Source organism: Homalodisca vitripennis, unplaced genomic scaffold (assembly GCF_021130785.1).
Source record: "Homalodisca vitripennis isolate AUS2020 unplaced genomic scaffold, UT_GWSS_2.1 ScUCBcl_48;HRSCAF=789, whole genome shotgun sequence".
NCBI lineage: Eukaryota > Metazoa > Arthropoda > Insecta > Hemiptera > Cicadellidae > Homalodisca > Homalodisca vitripennis.
In genome coordinates, this window is record NW_025776176.1 from 226,318 (window position 1) to 242,711 (window position 16,394).

At 36.4% G+C, this 16,394-nt stretch overlaps 1 protein-coding gene across 1 annotated transcript; it reads left to right on the top strand.

The window, feature by feature from the left end:
• Positions 1-1,635: 1,635 nt before the first annotated feature.
• LOC124370217 lies at positions 1,636-16,014 on the top strand. The gene is made up of 4 exons (XM_046828507.1): positions 1,636-1,953; positions 2,071-2,234; positions 13,208-13,703; positions 13,873-16,014. The coding sequence occupies exons 1-4, from the start codon at positions 1,636-1,638 to the stop codon at positions 15,469-15,471; spliced, it is 2,577 nt and encodes an 858-aa protein (XP_046684463.1). The 3' UTR covers positions 15,472-16,014.
• Positions 16,015-16,394: the final 380 nt, after the last annotated feature.

Genomic DNA, 16,394 nt, shown 5'->3' on the forward strand with positions numbered 1-16,394 from the left:
GGTCCTAATATATTGATAACGGGGAAAACCTGATAACAGTAACAATTAAAAAGCTCTTATCTTTGGGTCGCAGTTTGGACTTTCCAATTAGCCAGTCTATTCATAGTAGGCTATTCTAGTTTTCTTGTTTTAGTAGTGCTGTCCAACCTTTCTATCAGTGCACTTTAGTACAAAAGAGTTTGTCGTATTGCTTGTAGTTCTTCAACTACACTATGTTGCTTGACGAACGTGAACGTATAACACTTCTTATGATGGTTGGTTGGGGAAACAACGGACGATCACACGAGGAAGCATGCCATTTATTTCATGACTACTTTCACGAGAGGCAGCCAATTTCTAGAACAACTGTAGGGAGAACTGTTCAACGCTTTATGGAAACAGGAAGTGTTTCCGATCGTCATAGGACAGGAAGGCCCGCTACTGCGACAACTGAAGGCAACTCTTTAGATGTATTGCACTCATTTATTGAGAATACGCAAGAGTCCCTACGCTCAGCAACACAAACTCATGACATCTCTGTTACGTCTGTTAAAAAGATTCTGAAAGGGTCTAATTTTAAGCCTTATAAAGTTCATTTGGTGCACGAACTCAACGAAGTTGATTTCGATCGACGTATAGAATTTTGTGAAACTATGATGGCCAAAATAGATTGCAACGAAATTGATGCAAACAATATTGTGTTTTCAGACGATTGTTCATTTATGCTGAATGGAAGTGTAAACAGGCACAATTGCCGTTACGTACTAGAGTAGCGAAAATCCTCACTGGATGCGGGAAGCACATACGCAGTATTCACTAAAGGTGAATGTCTGGCTTGGTGTGATAGGTACCCAGTTGGTAGGTCCTTTCTTTATTGAAGGAAATTTAAGTGCAATATCATATTAACGTTTGCTAGAAAATGAAATTACACCAGCAATTCGAAACATGTTTTGGAGAACATTACCAGAATATCTGGTTTCAACAGGACGGAGCACCCCCACACTACGGCATTGACGTAAGAGCCTATTTAAACACTGTTACCAATATATTAGGACCAAATTTGTAACCCTTGAGGATAACCTACGTCATAATTCACTTATGTACAACTGGCAATCATAATGTAGTATTTATCTGCAGTATTCGTTTGGTTGCAGTTTTGCTTTACCGGGTTATGGCTACTAATGAAATGTAACCAAGTAAAACCTTTGAACAGCCGCCATTTTGTACTGGATCAATCTTTTTGAGTGCGGTTTGCGGCATTAAACTCTGCTAGATAAGCCCTTTAAAATGATGTGCATATTGACCTATGCTCCTATTTAAGATTTCCTTCCGACTCCTTGCGGGACGTCCCCATGATATTACAGAAAACTGATAGTTCCTTCAAAAAGTAGATTTTTAGTTGTAGTATTGATGTACCAAATCTTGTTCATTTATCTGTTATCGTTTAGAAAATATTATACCAGTGCAGGACTTTATGTACACCCTGTATATATATATATATATATATATATATATATATATATATATATATATATATATATACAGGGTGCGCCAGTGAAACGGGCGATTTGTAGACGGGTCCGGCTGCGTGATGGGAGGGGGGAGAAGTGAAGGTCACCGCTATTCTTGTCCTCCCTACTGGGAAGTTTAGTCGCCATGCAGCGTTGGTCCGGTGAAGAGCGTGCGTTCGCTGTTAAAGCCTTTTACACTGGCAGTGAAAGTTACGTCGGTGCTCAACGTGCTTTTCGCTGTCATTTCCGCCTGCCTCCTCGTGCTCCTGTGCCATCAGCCCACGCTATTAAAGGCTGGATTCAGAATTTTGAATCGTCAGGTTCAACAACCAAAAAAAAAGGCGGATTAATGAAAACAGTGCGAACACCTGAGAATGTGAATGCAGTGCGCACAGCAATGGAAAGAAGTCCACGTCGATCTGCCCGACGCCATAGCACAGCATTAGGGATTTCCTTCACTTCGGTAAGAAGAATTTTGCATAAAGATTTGAATTATCATCCCTACAAATTACAAATTGTGCAAGCTCTAAACGTACAAGATTATGGTGTTCGGTTGCATTTTTGTGAGCAAATGTTACAGTTGATTGAGGATGAACCAGAGCTCATCCATAATCTTTGGACGAGTGATGAAGCGCACTTTAATCTGAGCGGGTTTGTAAATAAAGAAAATTTCCGGTATTGGGCACCAGAAAATCCTCAGTCCATGCATAAAAGGCCTCTCCACTCAGCTAAGGTCACTGTGTGGTGTGCGATATCGTCAAGAGGAATAATTGGCCCATATTTCTTTGAGGACGATAATGGGAATGCAATTACAGTTAACTCACAGCGTTATCTTTATATGCTGCAACACTTTTTTGTTCCTACACTTCAAAACTTTCCAGTGAATGAACAAACGTTTTTCCAACAAGATGGAGCTACCAGTCATACGGCAAGAGTGGTTATGAATGAACTGTCAGCTTTGTTCCCGAATCGTGTTATCAGCAGGAATGGGGACATTTCTTGGCCACCAAGATCGCCAGATCTCTCCGCATGCGATTATTTCCTGTGGGGCTATTTAAAAGCAAAAGTTTTTGAAACCCGACCAGCATCTGTAATGGATCTGAAGCAACGAATTCGTGATGAAGTGAATGCTATTCCTTTGAGAATGCTCCGAGACACTATGGATAACTTTCGTTCAAGACTGGATCAATGTCTAAATTCTAATGGGCATCACTTAAGTGACACAATTTTTAAAAAGTAAACTGTAAATCACGTTTGGGTGAGTTTAAACTAAATTTCCAGTTGTGTACTTTAGATTTTTAGTATTAAATGATTTTTCCAATATGCAGGTCAAGTCATTACACCTCATTAAAAATCGCCGGTTTGACTGGCTCACCCTGTATATATATATATATAGGCATAGGAGGAGAAGAGAAGAAGGAGAAGGCTATAACTATGCAGTCTGCTACTCTCAATCACTCAGACATGACTCTCCGTGTTCAAGCGACTCAGGATGCCACCAAGTGGAATGAGTGTTTAAGCGCAGGTATTTTCGCAATGCTCCAAAGCCTTACTTCTGTGACGTTTATTACATTTCATAGATAAAGCAAATAAAAAAATAAAACAATTCTCCAAGAAAACCACAATTTTAATTATTTATCCCAACATAACTATAAAATGAAATTGTTCTTGAAATTGGGAAATTATTATAAATTATTATTATTATTATATTATTAATATATATAAACTATAAATTATTATATATTATTATTGTTTATTATAAACCAATAACTTCCTGCTTAATAATTTTCTAGTAAGATTTGTTTCAATCTCATGTTATAATTATTAAATATATTAAAGTTACGTATTAAATATGAATTAAAGGTAAATTTTTAATAAACAGAAAATTTAAAAATAAGTACAGAAATTAAGCGGCTGTCCGTTCTGAATACAAATACTTTCCAGTTTTATTTTTGTTCCAGCATTCAAATCAAGACAATGACCATCGCCCTACGCATCACAAACTTGCCTCCAGCTTTTACATACCAAGAACTAGAAATGCTTGTACAAAACTGCGTTAGGCATTGGACCATGGAACTGCTGGAAATGTTCATTGATCGGCTTAGAACACAATCAGCATACATATTCTGTAAAGCCAAGGTTGTTGCACATACAATCTTGTATTTATGCAATGGTGAGAGGGTCCGTGGATTTGCTTTAAAGGCAGAGTACTGCACCAGTCCTCATAACTACCTACTTCTGAACAGATTCAAAAGAGGCAGATGAATCTGGAATGGTTTAGGAACCAATTTTTAAAGTCTGTTAAAGTAACATTATTGAATAAAACTTCCATATCATGCATGTTTTGTACATTGTTCTTACATCATTACAGAAATGCAGTCATATAATATTGGAGCAATAGTTTCAGGACAAAGATGTGCACATCATGTGCAAAGAGCTCGACGACTTATTCCAAACATTACAACCAGGAAAAGAGATAGTCATCGTCACGATGGCCCCTATCCCCGAGTTAGTGACACAATGAAACAACTTCACCCATTTCCAAAAATAGAAGACTAATTCACATATATGGGGGCATGGAAAATTATAAGTCTACAATATTGCTTTATTTTCTGTAATATCTTTACGTACAATTAAGAGGTTTTTATATAGTATAATCAAATATTTATGGAGTGAATTTTACAACTTATTATATGCGAAGAAAACTTGAACTTATTGTATATTTATCTTTGAACAGTAGGGCAAGGATAAGGATTTAAATATTTCTGCATCTGCTGATGAACAAATCTCCAGGCAATAAAGAAAACCCTAAAAGATATACAAGACAACAAACACTTTCGTTATTACAACGGGACAAATGTTTGGATTTTAGTAGACATGTAATAGGATTCGTCTGAACTGCCTGTGCAACAAATTGTAGGTATAAAAAGTGAGAATAGAAACAAAATTTTTAGTCAGCTAAGAAAGAAAGGCAGTTACACGTTCATTCAAGTAAATTCTTTATTTAAATTAACTGCATGCCCTAGTTCTTCAGGAGTTTATTGCAGGAGACAATTATGGCGTCACAAAAATATACTGTAGTTTCCAATGATGATTAAATTCAATACCCGACAGAGCTAAGAAAAAGGACAGTTTTATTTGGATTACTACTATTTCCAAGATCTAACAGGAGAACAGAAATAACCCATTCTGCTGCTAACAAACGTCACTCAAATAAGATAAACAAAGTATCAGTTGTGCCAAGACCAAAGACTTCTGAGAGATTATTTAATTGAAAAGGGTAAAGATTTGGAAAGTAAGCTTCATTAAAAACATTAATAAAGTTTCTTTAAAAGGACTTGTAAAATTAAGCTGCTGCAGATTCTTACTCTGATGTAGAAAAAGAGGAGGCGGACGTCAAAGAAGCTCTTCGAGTGATAGGGTTTACTAAAGCTGAGAAAAAAATGAGTAGTCACTCAATGATAAAATCTTTTATTTTGAAAGGGCTTAAACAAATGAAGTACTTGTATTTTCCAAGTGACTCTAAGAAGAAAAGGTTGACAACTGATATTTGTGCATAATGCCATCAGACACAGTGGAAAGGCCTCGTTAAGGTAATACATTTATGCTTGACCTTGGCAAGAGGCTATAATTAATCAAATACAGGTGCAAATACTTTTTAACAGATTTCAATAATTAGTTTAACTATACGAGGTGTGATCAAAAAGTTCCAGGACTGAATTTTTATACACTTATTCATACAACATACAGGTTATTCGAATTTGTCTCCTTCAAAGTACTTCCCTTGGGAAGCTACACACTTTTCTTACCGGTGTTTCCACTGATCATAGGCCCCAGAAAACTCTTCTTTTGTAAAGGTGTTTAGCAGCTCCGTCGTTTTTTCTTTAATTTCGTCAACTGTTTGAAATCTTCGTCCTTTCAGGGGTCTCTTGAGCTTCGGAAAGAGAAAAAATTCTGCTGGAGCCAGGTCAGGTGTGTAGGGGGGCTGAGGAATGAGTCATTGCGTTTTTTACACAAATGTCACGGATAACTAATGCAGAGTGAACAGGAGCATTGTCATGGTGAAGGACCCAATCACCACTTTGCCACAGGTCTGGTCTCTTTCTTCTCACAGTATTACGCAATTTTCTGAGGGTTTCAAGATAAACAAAACGATTAATTGTTTGACCTTGTAGAAGGAATTCATAGTAGACGACACCTTTACAGTCAAAGAAAACCGTAAGCATGACCTTCACATTTGATTCGACTTGACGTGCTTTCTTGGGTCTTGGAGAGCATTTTGATGTCCATTGTGATGATTGGGCTTTTGTTTCCACATCGTAACCAAAAACCCATGTCTCGTATCCCGTAATGACATGCTCCAACAAGCTTTCGTCGTCATTTGCCTTTTGAAGAAGTTCCTCAGAAACATGAATTCGGTGTTGTTTTTGGTCTTCAGTCAACAGTTTTGGCACAAACTTTGCTGCAACACGACGCATTTGAAGTTTTTCAGTTTAAATTTCCTGACATGACCCAAATGAAATGTTACACTCTTCTGCCATTTCACGGATTGTTAGTCGACGGTCTGATCGTACAAGAGTGTTCACTTTAGCAACATTGTCATCATTGATTGACGTTGAAGGGCGTCCGGAACGAGCATCGTCGTCTGTGGATGTTCGGCCATCTTTAAACCTCTTGAACCTCTGATGGCAGCATGATTGGCTTAGACATTCTTCAACAAAAGCCTCTTGTAACATCAAAAAGGTTTCAGAAAACGTTTTGTTCAGATTCACACAAAACTTCACACAAACAAGTGCTCTTCTTTCACATTCACTGTCATTAAACGAAAAAATAGCCAAACTCTATAAAACTAATCTCAAACAAACTGTGATAATGTTACTTTCAGTGATGTTATGATTCATCTGAAAACACAGCTGTGTTACTGCTGAGTCAGGGAATAAAATGCTGCCAACCGCATCGCTGTGAGACATTGCATTCCCATAGTATATAAAAAGTCCTGGAACTTTTTGATCACACCTCGTATTATGTTCCATTATACAATAGATATTACAACTTTAATACAAAATCTTGAACTCATTGCTGCTCTCCAGTACAATTTGTGGAGTGGATGGTATCGAACTATTCTTCTGAAGCCTTTTAGCTGTTTACAGGTGGAAAATAATTTTTTTTAAGTAGTTTGTAACCTATGATTAATCAAGTAATCTTGAGCCCAGTACAATTTGTGGAGTGGATTGGTATCGAACTATTCTTCTGAAGCCTTTTAGCTGTTTACATAAGGAAAATAATTTTTTTTTTAAGTAGTTTGTAACCTATGATTAATCAAGTAATCATGAGCCCAGTACAAATTGTGGAGTGGATGGTATCGAACTATTCTTCTGAAGCCTTTTAGCTGTTTACATAAGAAAAATATTTTTTTTAAGTAGTTTGTAACCTATGATTAATCAAGTAATCATGAGCAGATCATTAACAGTGTTATGCAGACAGTTATGTTAGCACAAGGCAATATCGAGAGTTCCAGCACAGTCAGTTCATAGAGGGAGTAGAAAATATTGTTCATTCTCTGACTCTAAGAGGAAAAGGTTGACAAGTGACATTTGTGCATAATGCCATCAGAAAGAGTGGACACACTGAAAGGCTCTTGTTAAGGAAACAAATACTTGGCAAGACGTATAATTAATCAAATAAACAAGCAGAACAATGAAGAGAGAAGGTAGATAATATTGTCCCATATGTGACTATAAAGAAGAAAAGGTTGACAAGTGATATTTGTGCATAATGCCATCAGAAAGAGTGGACTGGACAGTTCTTGTACAGTACTCGAGCTTACTATCCGTGCGCTGTTCTTGTGTGATGTGCGACAGTAAACGGGGTCACTCCATAGCTGGAGTGATTGTTTATTTATGATTAATCAAGTAATCATGAGCAGATCATTAAGAGTGCTATGATCATGATTACAGTACTTCCTTCTCTCTTTCAGTACTTTCAGTACTGAAAACCAAAGAGGCAATAAAAATGATAGCAGAAAAAAAGACTTCGAAAAAGTAGAGACAAATACAGGAAAAAGGTAAAGCAATTGGAAAAACAATTGAAACATCAAAAGAAAAAGGCTGAAAAGTGGAAGAAAAAACATTCTAGAGCCGTATCCAAACAAGAATCAAAAGTCATCAGTGAAAATGTAGGTAACGAAATGGCAGTTAAGAGTAACTGAGTAGTTACAAGAGCCTGGAAATAAAAAACGTATTGCAAATTCACATAACATCAAGGTTTTAGTGCAAAAATTCTTTATTGATGATGAACACTCTTTCTCTACTTCTGGACGCAAAGATACCATTACTAGAAAAAAAATTAAAAAGCAATTAAGATACCTAACGGACTCCATGTTGGCTCTTCACAAAAAGTTTGTTTCTACCCAGGGCGCCAAGATTTCATATCCACATTTTTGCAGACTAAAACCTTTTTGGGTAGTTAATAGACCTACTAACAAGCGAGATACCTGCATGTGCAAATACCATGAAAACTTCTCATTCATATTTCAAAACTGTAAACAATATAAAATTATAGAACATGTTAATTTGAACGATTTAGTGAGTAGCCTTTGCTGTGATGTGACCAAGAAAACTTGCATGTATAGAGAATGTACGATATGCAAGTCGAGCAAGATTTTATTCAATGAAAGCTGTGATGTACCACTGGATTCAATTATATACCACTATGAATGGAAAACAATTCCAGAGGAACGAGTTAAAAATGGACAGACAAGACTTGTGAAAGTTACTAAGAAAGTCAAAGTCGTATGTACATTACAAACTTTGAAAGACAAGTTATGCTCTCAGATAATATTTTTCATGAAACATAAGTCTAGAGTGCATAACCAAAGCAAGTTTTCAAAGTACGTGAGAACTAATTTGAATGATGATGAAGTATTCATCGTGGTGGATTTTTCTGAAAACTACCAGCTGAAATACTCAAATGAAATTCAAAGTCGTCATTTCAGAGCTTCGAATGAACAGCTTGCCCATCATACAGGTGCTTACCAAGCTAAAATCATGTGTGAAGATAGCTCTGTAATCAAAATCAGGACATTTTGCACAGTCTCTTTATGTAATCGTCATGATGCAGCTGCAATTTGGGCTCACCTTCTCCCTATATTTAGGAAGATAAAAGAAGATCACTAGAACGTTACTAGGGTACACATCATGAGCGATGGACCTACAAAACAGTACAGGAATAAGAATAACATTTTCCTGTTTTGTCACTTTATGAAATTGTTTGAGTTCCAAATAGCTTCTTACAATTTTAGTGAGGCTGGACACGGAAAAAGCATTGCTGACGGTGTTGGCGGTACTGTAAAAAGAACAGCTGACTCTGCAGTTCGTCTGGGAAAAGATGTAGCAAACATTGAGCAGTTCTTGGCCTCTGTAGGCAACATGAGACCACTTATTTTACAAGTTGAAGAAGCCAGTATGATAGAAGTCGATGATATTTAAAAAAAAAAAACACTTAAATTTGCTGCTGATCAAGAATACAATGATGCTTCACCAGGTTGTCTGGAATTCTCAAGATGGTCCAAAAAAGCTGAACTGTAGATTTTTGTCGTGCATAAACTGCAGAAACAAGACAATGTGTACCCATCAAAAAACATATGACCACAACTTACTGAATGCTGATATCAACTCTTCTACGCCGTCTACTAGTATCCTTTTAAACTATTTATTTAATATCTTCATTCATAAATATTTCACATGTCTTGTTTTTTGGAAATATATTTTAAACTGATATTTTTCTTATAACTAATATTGTTTGTTACAGTTTAATTTCATCTTAATATGTCAGTGTAATGAAAGAAAAATATTTTTCAGTTAAACAGAAAATGATAATATATGGACTCTTTGCTTTAATACTATGATTAAATTAAAAAAAAATATTTCTTACGTTTAATAAGGTTAAGTCGTAAATAAACAATAAATTTTATTTTATTCCTTAACTAAAGATTTAGGTGGTCTACAATCCAAAAAAATACAGTCTCGAATGAGTATATATCATCAAGTATATAGCTCGGATGAAGATGAAACGTTGGACAATTCTACTAGCCCAACTTCTCCTAATCAACCAAAAAGTGTTGTCAACGATCTTTCTGATGGTGACTTTGTTCTAGTGAGATTTTGTAACAAAAAGGCTGTTACCCATTATATTGGACAAGAGACGAAAATGTATGCTGATGGTGACTGCGAGGTGACATTTTTGAGAAAAACAACCGGTGGAAAATTTATTTTCCCTGATGCCGAGGACATAGCCTCAGTCCAACTCAAAGATATAATTCAAGTTTTAACAGAGGTCACATCACACAGAGGAATCTTTTCCTTTAAAGACCTTGATATAACTTTAAACGTGAAATAAATAGTCTATCAACATAGGTTGTGCTCCAGTAAAGTTTCACAGTTTGATCGTATTCTCAAATTCTGTTTCATTTTAATTTTGTTTTGTTCTATAACTATGTTTTAAATTTTATTCTTTAGGTTCATTATGTTATAAAAAACTACTCTAGGTTTTGTTTCAGAACAATTTTTGCATTAATTTATAATAAACTAATAAATCCAAATCTGTGAATAATTTTCCTTTTCTGTAAAAAAACTGGGAAAAATATAATTAAACTAATAACAAAAAATTATAAATAATACAGAAAATTGAGTACCATCGATGATATTATAGTTCAAAGGTTAGTTTAAACGAAAAATTGCATTTTTTCACAAGCATCAGGAAACACTCACAACCGTCACACTTACCTCACAACCGTCACACTTACCTCACAACCGTCACACTTACCTCACAACCGTCACACGCCAAATAAAAATTTAAATCATGACGTCCATTTTTTTATTGAAAAACCTCTATATTTGAATAGTACTCATTATGGGTTGTCTTAAAAAAATGTTAGGTTTGAAGTTAGTCATCGAATACTATGGAAATACTCAAAATTGTACTTTTTTCTGGGAATGATACTATGTTTGCAACAATATCACCTAAAAAAGTTACTTTAATATAAATCTATGAATGTATTTTCATGATTTTGAAATTGCTATAGGTAGGTTTTATGAATAATTAAACAATAATTGTAATTAAAGTATTTTTACATATGAAAAAAATCATTTTAAAAGCACTGTGACGGTCGTGAGATTTGTTACTCTCCTTGACGAAAAATCTCTTTAAACAAGCACTTAATACAACACAATTTTGGAACCTTGTGTACAAAAATAAAGTAAAAGATACAATAAACCAAAATAAATAAAAATTAAAAAATTAAAAACAACTTTTTGGTCAAAGATATATTTGGTAAAAATCAGCAAGCCTTTGAGAATGGCCCAGGAATGACTTATCTAGTGCAGGATAGCCTGGCATTAGGGGAGACCGGGGCAGGTTTTCGCACGGGGCACGTTTTCGAATGGGCTTTAATTCCTAAACCAGCCGCTAGAGCGCAACACCAATCAGCGTCGTATGATGGCCACGCCCCCTAGACGAGCTCCTCACGTGTGGAATTTAATGGGGTGATCAACCGTGGCGGAGAGAAAGAGTGGGGATGGAGGGGCCCCTCCTGCCAACTACAGATAGCCCGTGTATTAGAATAGTGGAATGGGCAGTCCGCGCGTTCTCGTTCTGTACTCATCTGAATTTAATTTAGTTCAGCACCTGGCAAACCTATTAAAATGTATCACTGTATTTTCAAACCCCTTTCCGTAGTTTAGTACAGCATACATATATTTAAATTACATTTTCAAAGCTGGATGTTGCAGGATGCAGCACAATTTAATTATTGCAGGCAATCAATGTGACAAGCCTCTTAAAATGTACCACTGCGTTTTTAGCTTCTACTCTGAATTAAACACATTTCAGTAATTTGGTACAACAACATATATATATATATATATATATATATATATTATATATATATATATATATATATATATATATAACATTTTTAAAGCTGGATGCTGCAGGACTCAGCGCAATTAAATTTATTTCATTAAACCTTGATTTTACAACGTAATTAATGGCAGGCAATTAGTCTTGTCTACATACAAATAAACCAATACAACGGAGTATCGAAAGACCCAAAAAGACGTAAGGAAGTCTAATGTAACAAAGTAACCTCGTTACATTCAGTGGCGTAGCTATAAAACAGACAGAGAAATATATTGCTATTGCTATAAGTTAAAATTTGATCGTAATAATTTGAGGTTACTAAAATATGAATACTTAACAAAGTGTTTCAAATACTAAAGTTCTCAAAAGAAAATACGATAAGATATCAAAGGACATGCCACAGAAAGGAGATATGAGTCAACCAACACTGCAACCCTGCACCTGGCGTAGAAACGCTGGCTTGACTTATCAACTATGCAGCCACTTCCGTTTCATCCCAAATTGGACTGGTCTTCCCTCCAAAATTATAAATAGCTCAGAACTAAATCAATAATTTTCAGAACGTCTCATCGGACAGTAGCAGTGGTGTGGTGTGTGTACTACACACACACACACACACACACACACACACACACACACACACACACGTTTCTTTTTTAATCTTTTTTAATACCCTTAGTTTATTACAGCTATTACATAACTCTTATTACAGATTTTGTAGTGTAATTATTAATTTATTTACTACCAATTAAGGACTCCACATTATAATATGTTGCTTTTGCCCTATTAATTTGAATATATTCCAATAGCACAAAAAGATTATGACATTTTATTCGTTGTGCACCATCTCACATTTTGTAAAGTGTCTTTGGAGTTATAAAGAAAGTTCAATATTAATATAATTAATTCGATATAATTTCTATGTTTTGCAGATATGTTCGTGTAAAGTGTCTTTGGAGTTATAAAGAAAGTTCTATATTAATATAATTAATTCGATATAATTTCTATGTTTTGCAGATATGTTCGGATATAAAACGACTCATTAATTCGGATATAAAACGACTCATTAATTCGTAAGATAATAGAAATCAGAACCGTTCCGAACTGAGGTCGCTATCAGCCGCATGTACAGAGTTTGTCAGGAATTTTCGGGATTTATCGGTACTGCTCGGCTCTGCCCCCACTCTTTCTCTCCGCCTCGGTTGATCACCCCATTAAATTCCACACGTGAGGAGCTCGTCGCCCCCTAGTGGCAGTTCTGTTAGTTTCACGTTGATGGACGCACGCACTGTTGAGCAAAGCCAACTTTTGTTGTTCTTCGAACAGGTGAGTAAGTTTTTATGTTATGTTTAAAAGTTAAAAATCACACGTTTTCTTTAATTTGAAACAATGTGAATGATATATTTCGATAAAGCGCTTTCTTCTGTGTCTTATGACATAGATATTGGATAAAGAAACACTTGTTTTAAACCAAATTAGGTTAGTTTAAATCTAAAATATGGCGACGGGGCAAGTTTTCGAATACTAGCCGGGGCAAGTTTTCGCTATCGAAAACCTGCCCCGTCTTTTCCAAATATAATTCATGCTAAATTTACTCATTGATTTTCACTTAAAGTCAATAAATATGTATTGAAAGAAGATTTAAAACAGTGAAAATGCATTGTATATTAACAATTTGGCAGTAAATGGGTTATAAATAGTAATTTAAAATTCTCTTCATATTTAATCAAATTTCCTCAGTTTTTTTTTAGGGTAGGCCTAAATATAATTAATTTAACGATTTCCATTCTTCATTTCAGTTTCATCATGGTTCGCAATTACGTGAGAAAGACAGGAAGAGGGAAGTATGAAATTGAGACAATGGAGAGAGCGGTAAAAGAAGTGAGGGGAGGGAGAAGTATGAGAAGCGTAGCTGCAGAATTTGGATTGTGTGATAGAACACTAGCAAACTATTGCAAGAAATTGTCCGCTGCACCAGGTTCTACTGATCCCTCAAATGAAGCGGTGATTATTCAACCAAATCCTATTATATCTACTACAGTAAACAATGATCTGGTGATTCCTGACACATCTACTCGTGATCCGGCGATTCCTGGCACTTCTACCCATGATTTGGCAATTCCTGGCCCATCTACTCGTGATCCAGTGATTCCTGGCACTTCTACCCATGATTTGGCAATTCCTGGCCCATCTGTTCGTGATCCGGCGATTCCCGGTGCTTCTACTGAAGGTACTGCTGCAACAAGCCAGTCAGCTCAACCATGGTCGCAGTTTGGCTACGCACGGAACTGGAAGGTAAGATTCCTTATGCAGTAGCCTATATTTAAACACGCTATATCTTTATCATAGAGCCTATTAAATTTTTTACTAGGTTAAGAACTTAGGGATTTCACTGGGGCAAGTTTATTTCTCGCATTATAGAAGAGAAATAAACTAATTGTTGCGTTGGTTTTTGTCTGTCCAGGTGTTTGAGCCATTCCAAGAACAAATGCTGGCTGAGTATTTGCTCAAGGCATCTGATATATACTTTGGATTAACGCCTAAGGAAGTTAGACGATTTGCGTACACTTACGCTGTAGCATGTAATTGCAAAATACCCCCAAGCTGGTCAGAAAATGAAATGGCCGGCCCTGACTGGTTCACCTCATTCATGAAGAGAAATAAAACACTTTCCATCAGAACTCCTCAAGCAACTAGTATGTCCCGGGCAACAAGTTTCAACCGGACGAACGTTGACCTGTTTTTCAGGAACCTAACCACTGTCCTCCAACGATTTCAGTATGGGCCTAATGATATATGGAACGTTGACGAGACTGGCGTCACAACCGTTCAACGACCAGATAGAATTGTAGCGCGGCGTGGATTTAGGCAAATAGGGAAACTAACTTCCGCTGAACGAGGAAATCTCGTCACAATTGCGTTTGCAGTGAATGCAGCAGGCAATAGTATTCCCCCGTTCTTCGTATTTCCTAGAGTAAGATACCATGATCACTTCATCCGTGACGGGCCTCCTGGTTGCGAAGGCGATTCAAATCCTTCTGGATGGATGAAGGAAGCCAATTTCCTGAAATTTGCCAAACATTTTGTCTCTCAGGCCAGATGCTCCAAGGAAAAACCTTGCATTCTATTGCTAGACAATCATGAATCGCACTTATCAGCCGACGTCTTAGATTTATTTAAAGACAACGGTGTGACCTTACTCTCATTCCCCCCTCACTGCAGCCACAAGCTTCAACCTTTGGACCGTTCTGTGTATGGACCTCTTAAAAAATACATCAACACTGCGTGTGATGCTTGGATTTGTACAAACAAAAGACCTATGGGGATATATGATATACCATCCATTTTGAAATCGGCAGCACCTCTGGCGTTAACACCAACTAACATTATGGCTGGATTCAGAGTGTCAGGTATTTTTCCTTTGAATCCATTGATCTTCACGGATTCTGATTTCATGCCGAGCTACTTTACTGACAGGCCTGCTCCAGCTGGAAACAATCCCTCCTCAGAACCAAATTTGGACCAATCGTCTGAGAATCCTCCAGCACCAAGCTGTCTATCACAAGTAGCTTCTTGCCCTTCACCAGAGGATGTGAGGCCCCTCGAAAAAGCAGGGCCACGAAAAGAAACCACAAAGGGACGGAAGAAAAGGAAGTCGAGTATTTTAACCGACACCCCAGTTAAAGAACAGCTGCGACTTGAACAAGAAATGGCCAAGCAAAAACGTATCAAACTAGAAAAAACACAACAAAGCAAAGGAACTACAAATTTAAAGTCTGTCAAGAAGGGCCTTTTCAAAAATAAATCAGCTAATGCTGAAAAAGCAAGTAGACCTTCCACCAAGAAGAAATCAACCTCACGTCAGAATTTGTCAGATGATGAAGAAGAGACTGACTCCGTCTGCATCTATTGCTTGGAAAAATACAGCAATTCGAAATCAAGTGAGCAGTGGATACAGTGCACCCGCTGCAAACGATGGGCACACGAAGATTGCATTAAAGGCGATTCTGCGTATTTTGTTTGCCTCAACTGCGACAGTGACGATGATGCCGAATTTTGCTAAGATTAGTTGTTATGAAAACAAAAACAATGTCATTTTCATTAATTATACGAGTGTGTTAAAAAAATGTGTGTTATTTTCCTTACAGATGTATTTTAATGCATGCGAAAACTTGCCCCAGGGTAATAAAATGCTGTGCGAAAACATGCCCCGGGTACGGGGCACGTTTTCGCACATGACTTACTTTTACTTTTTGGTGTTTTTATTAAAAATAGTTCATATTTCATCAAAGAAAATACTCTCTAATTGTAGCTGAAATACCACTGAGTGTAATGGTATGTCTTGGTTTGTTGTAGGTTTTAAGGAAAAAAATACAAAAAATTAAGACATATAAATGCGAAAACCTGCCCCGGTCTCCCCTAGTTGCTACCTAGAATAATCACTCTGGAATTATTTTCAGAGGGGTTTCTGAGAAGGGTTCTCAGTCGGAAGAACACAACCTCATTATAATTTTATAAAAATTACGATGTGATATAAAAAGTTGATAACGGATCCTACAATCAATGTAAAAATTACAACAATATTTTGTATTTTAAAAGTAAACCTTTTTACGTATACAGCAGACAATATTACACTAGTAGGAGCCCATGGATCTCTGATTTGATATGTTAGGTTAAATTAATCAGAAAGTGTAAAACATGATTCAACTCTAAAAAAAAATAAAAAAAGGAAAGGGGTATCTTTGAATTTAAACAAGTAATTGCACAGGAGAAAGTTAAATTTTGTCATAAATTGAGAATTGAAGTCTCTAATTCTTAAAAAAATGTTATGTGTCTACTCTGAAATGGAAAGACGAACGATATTCCATTTCTTTGACTAGTAGTAAAACGTACACTATTAGAGGAGAATTCAGTAGCTATTTAGCTACTTAGTAGACGAAACAGCCTTAATAGTTTTTGGGGATTGGGGAAATGCAAAGGTCAGAA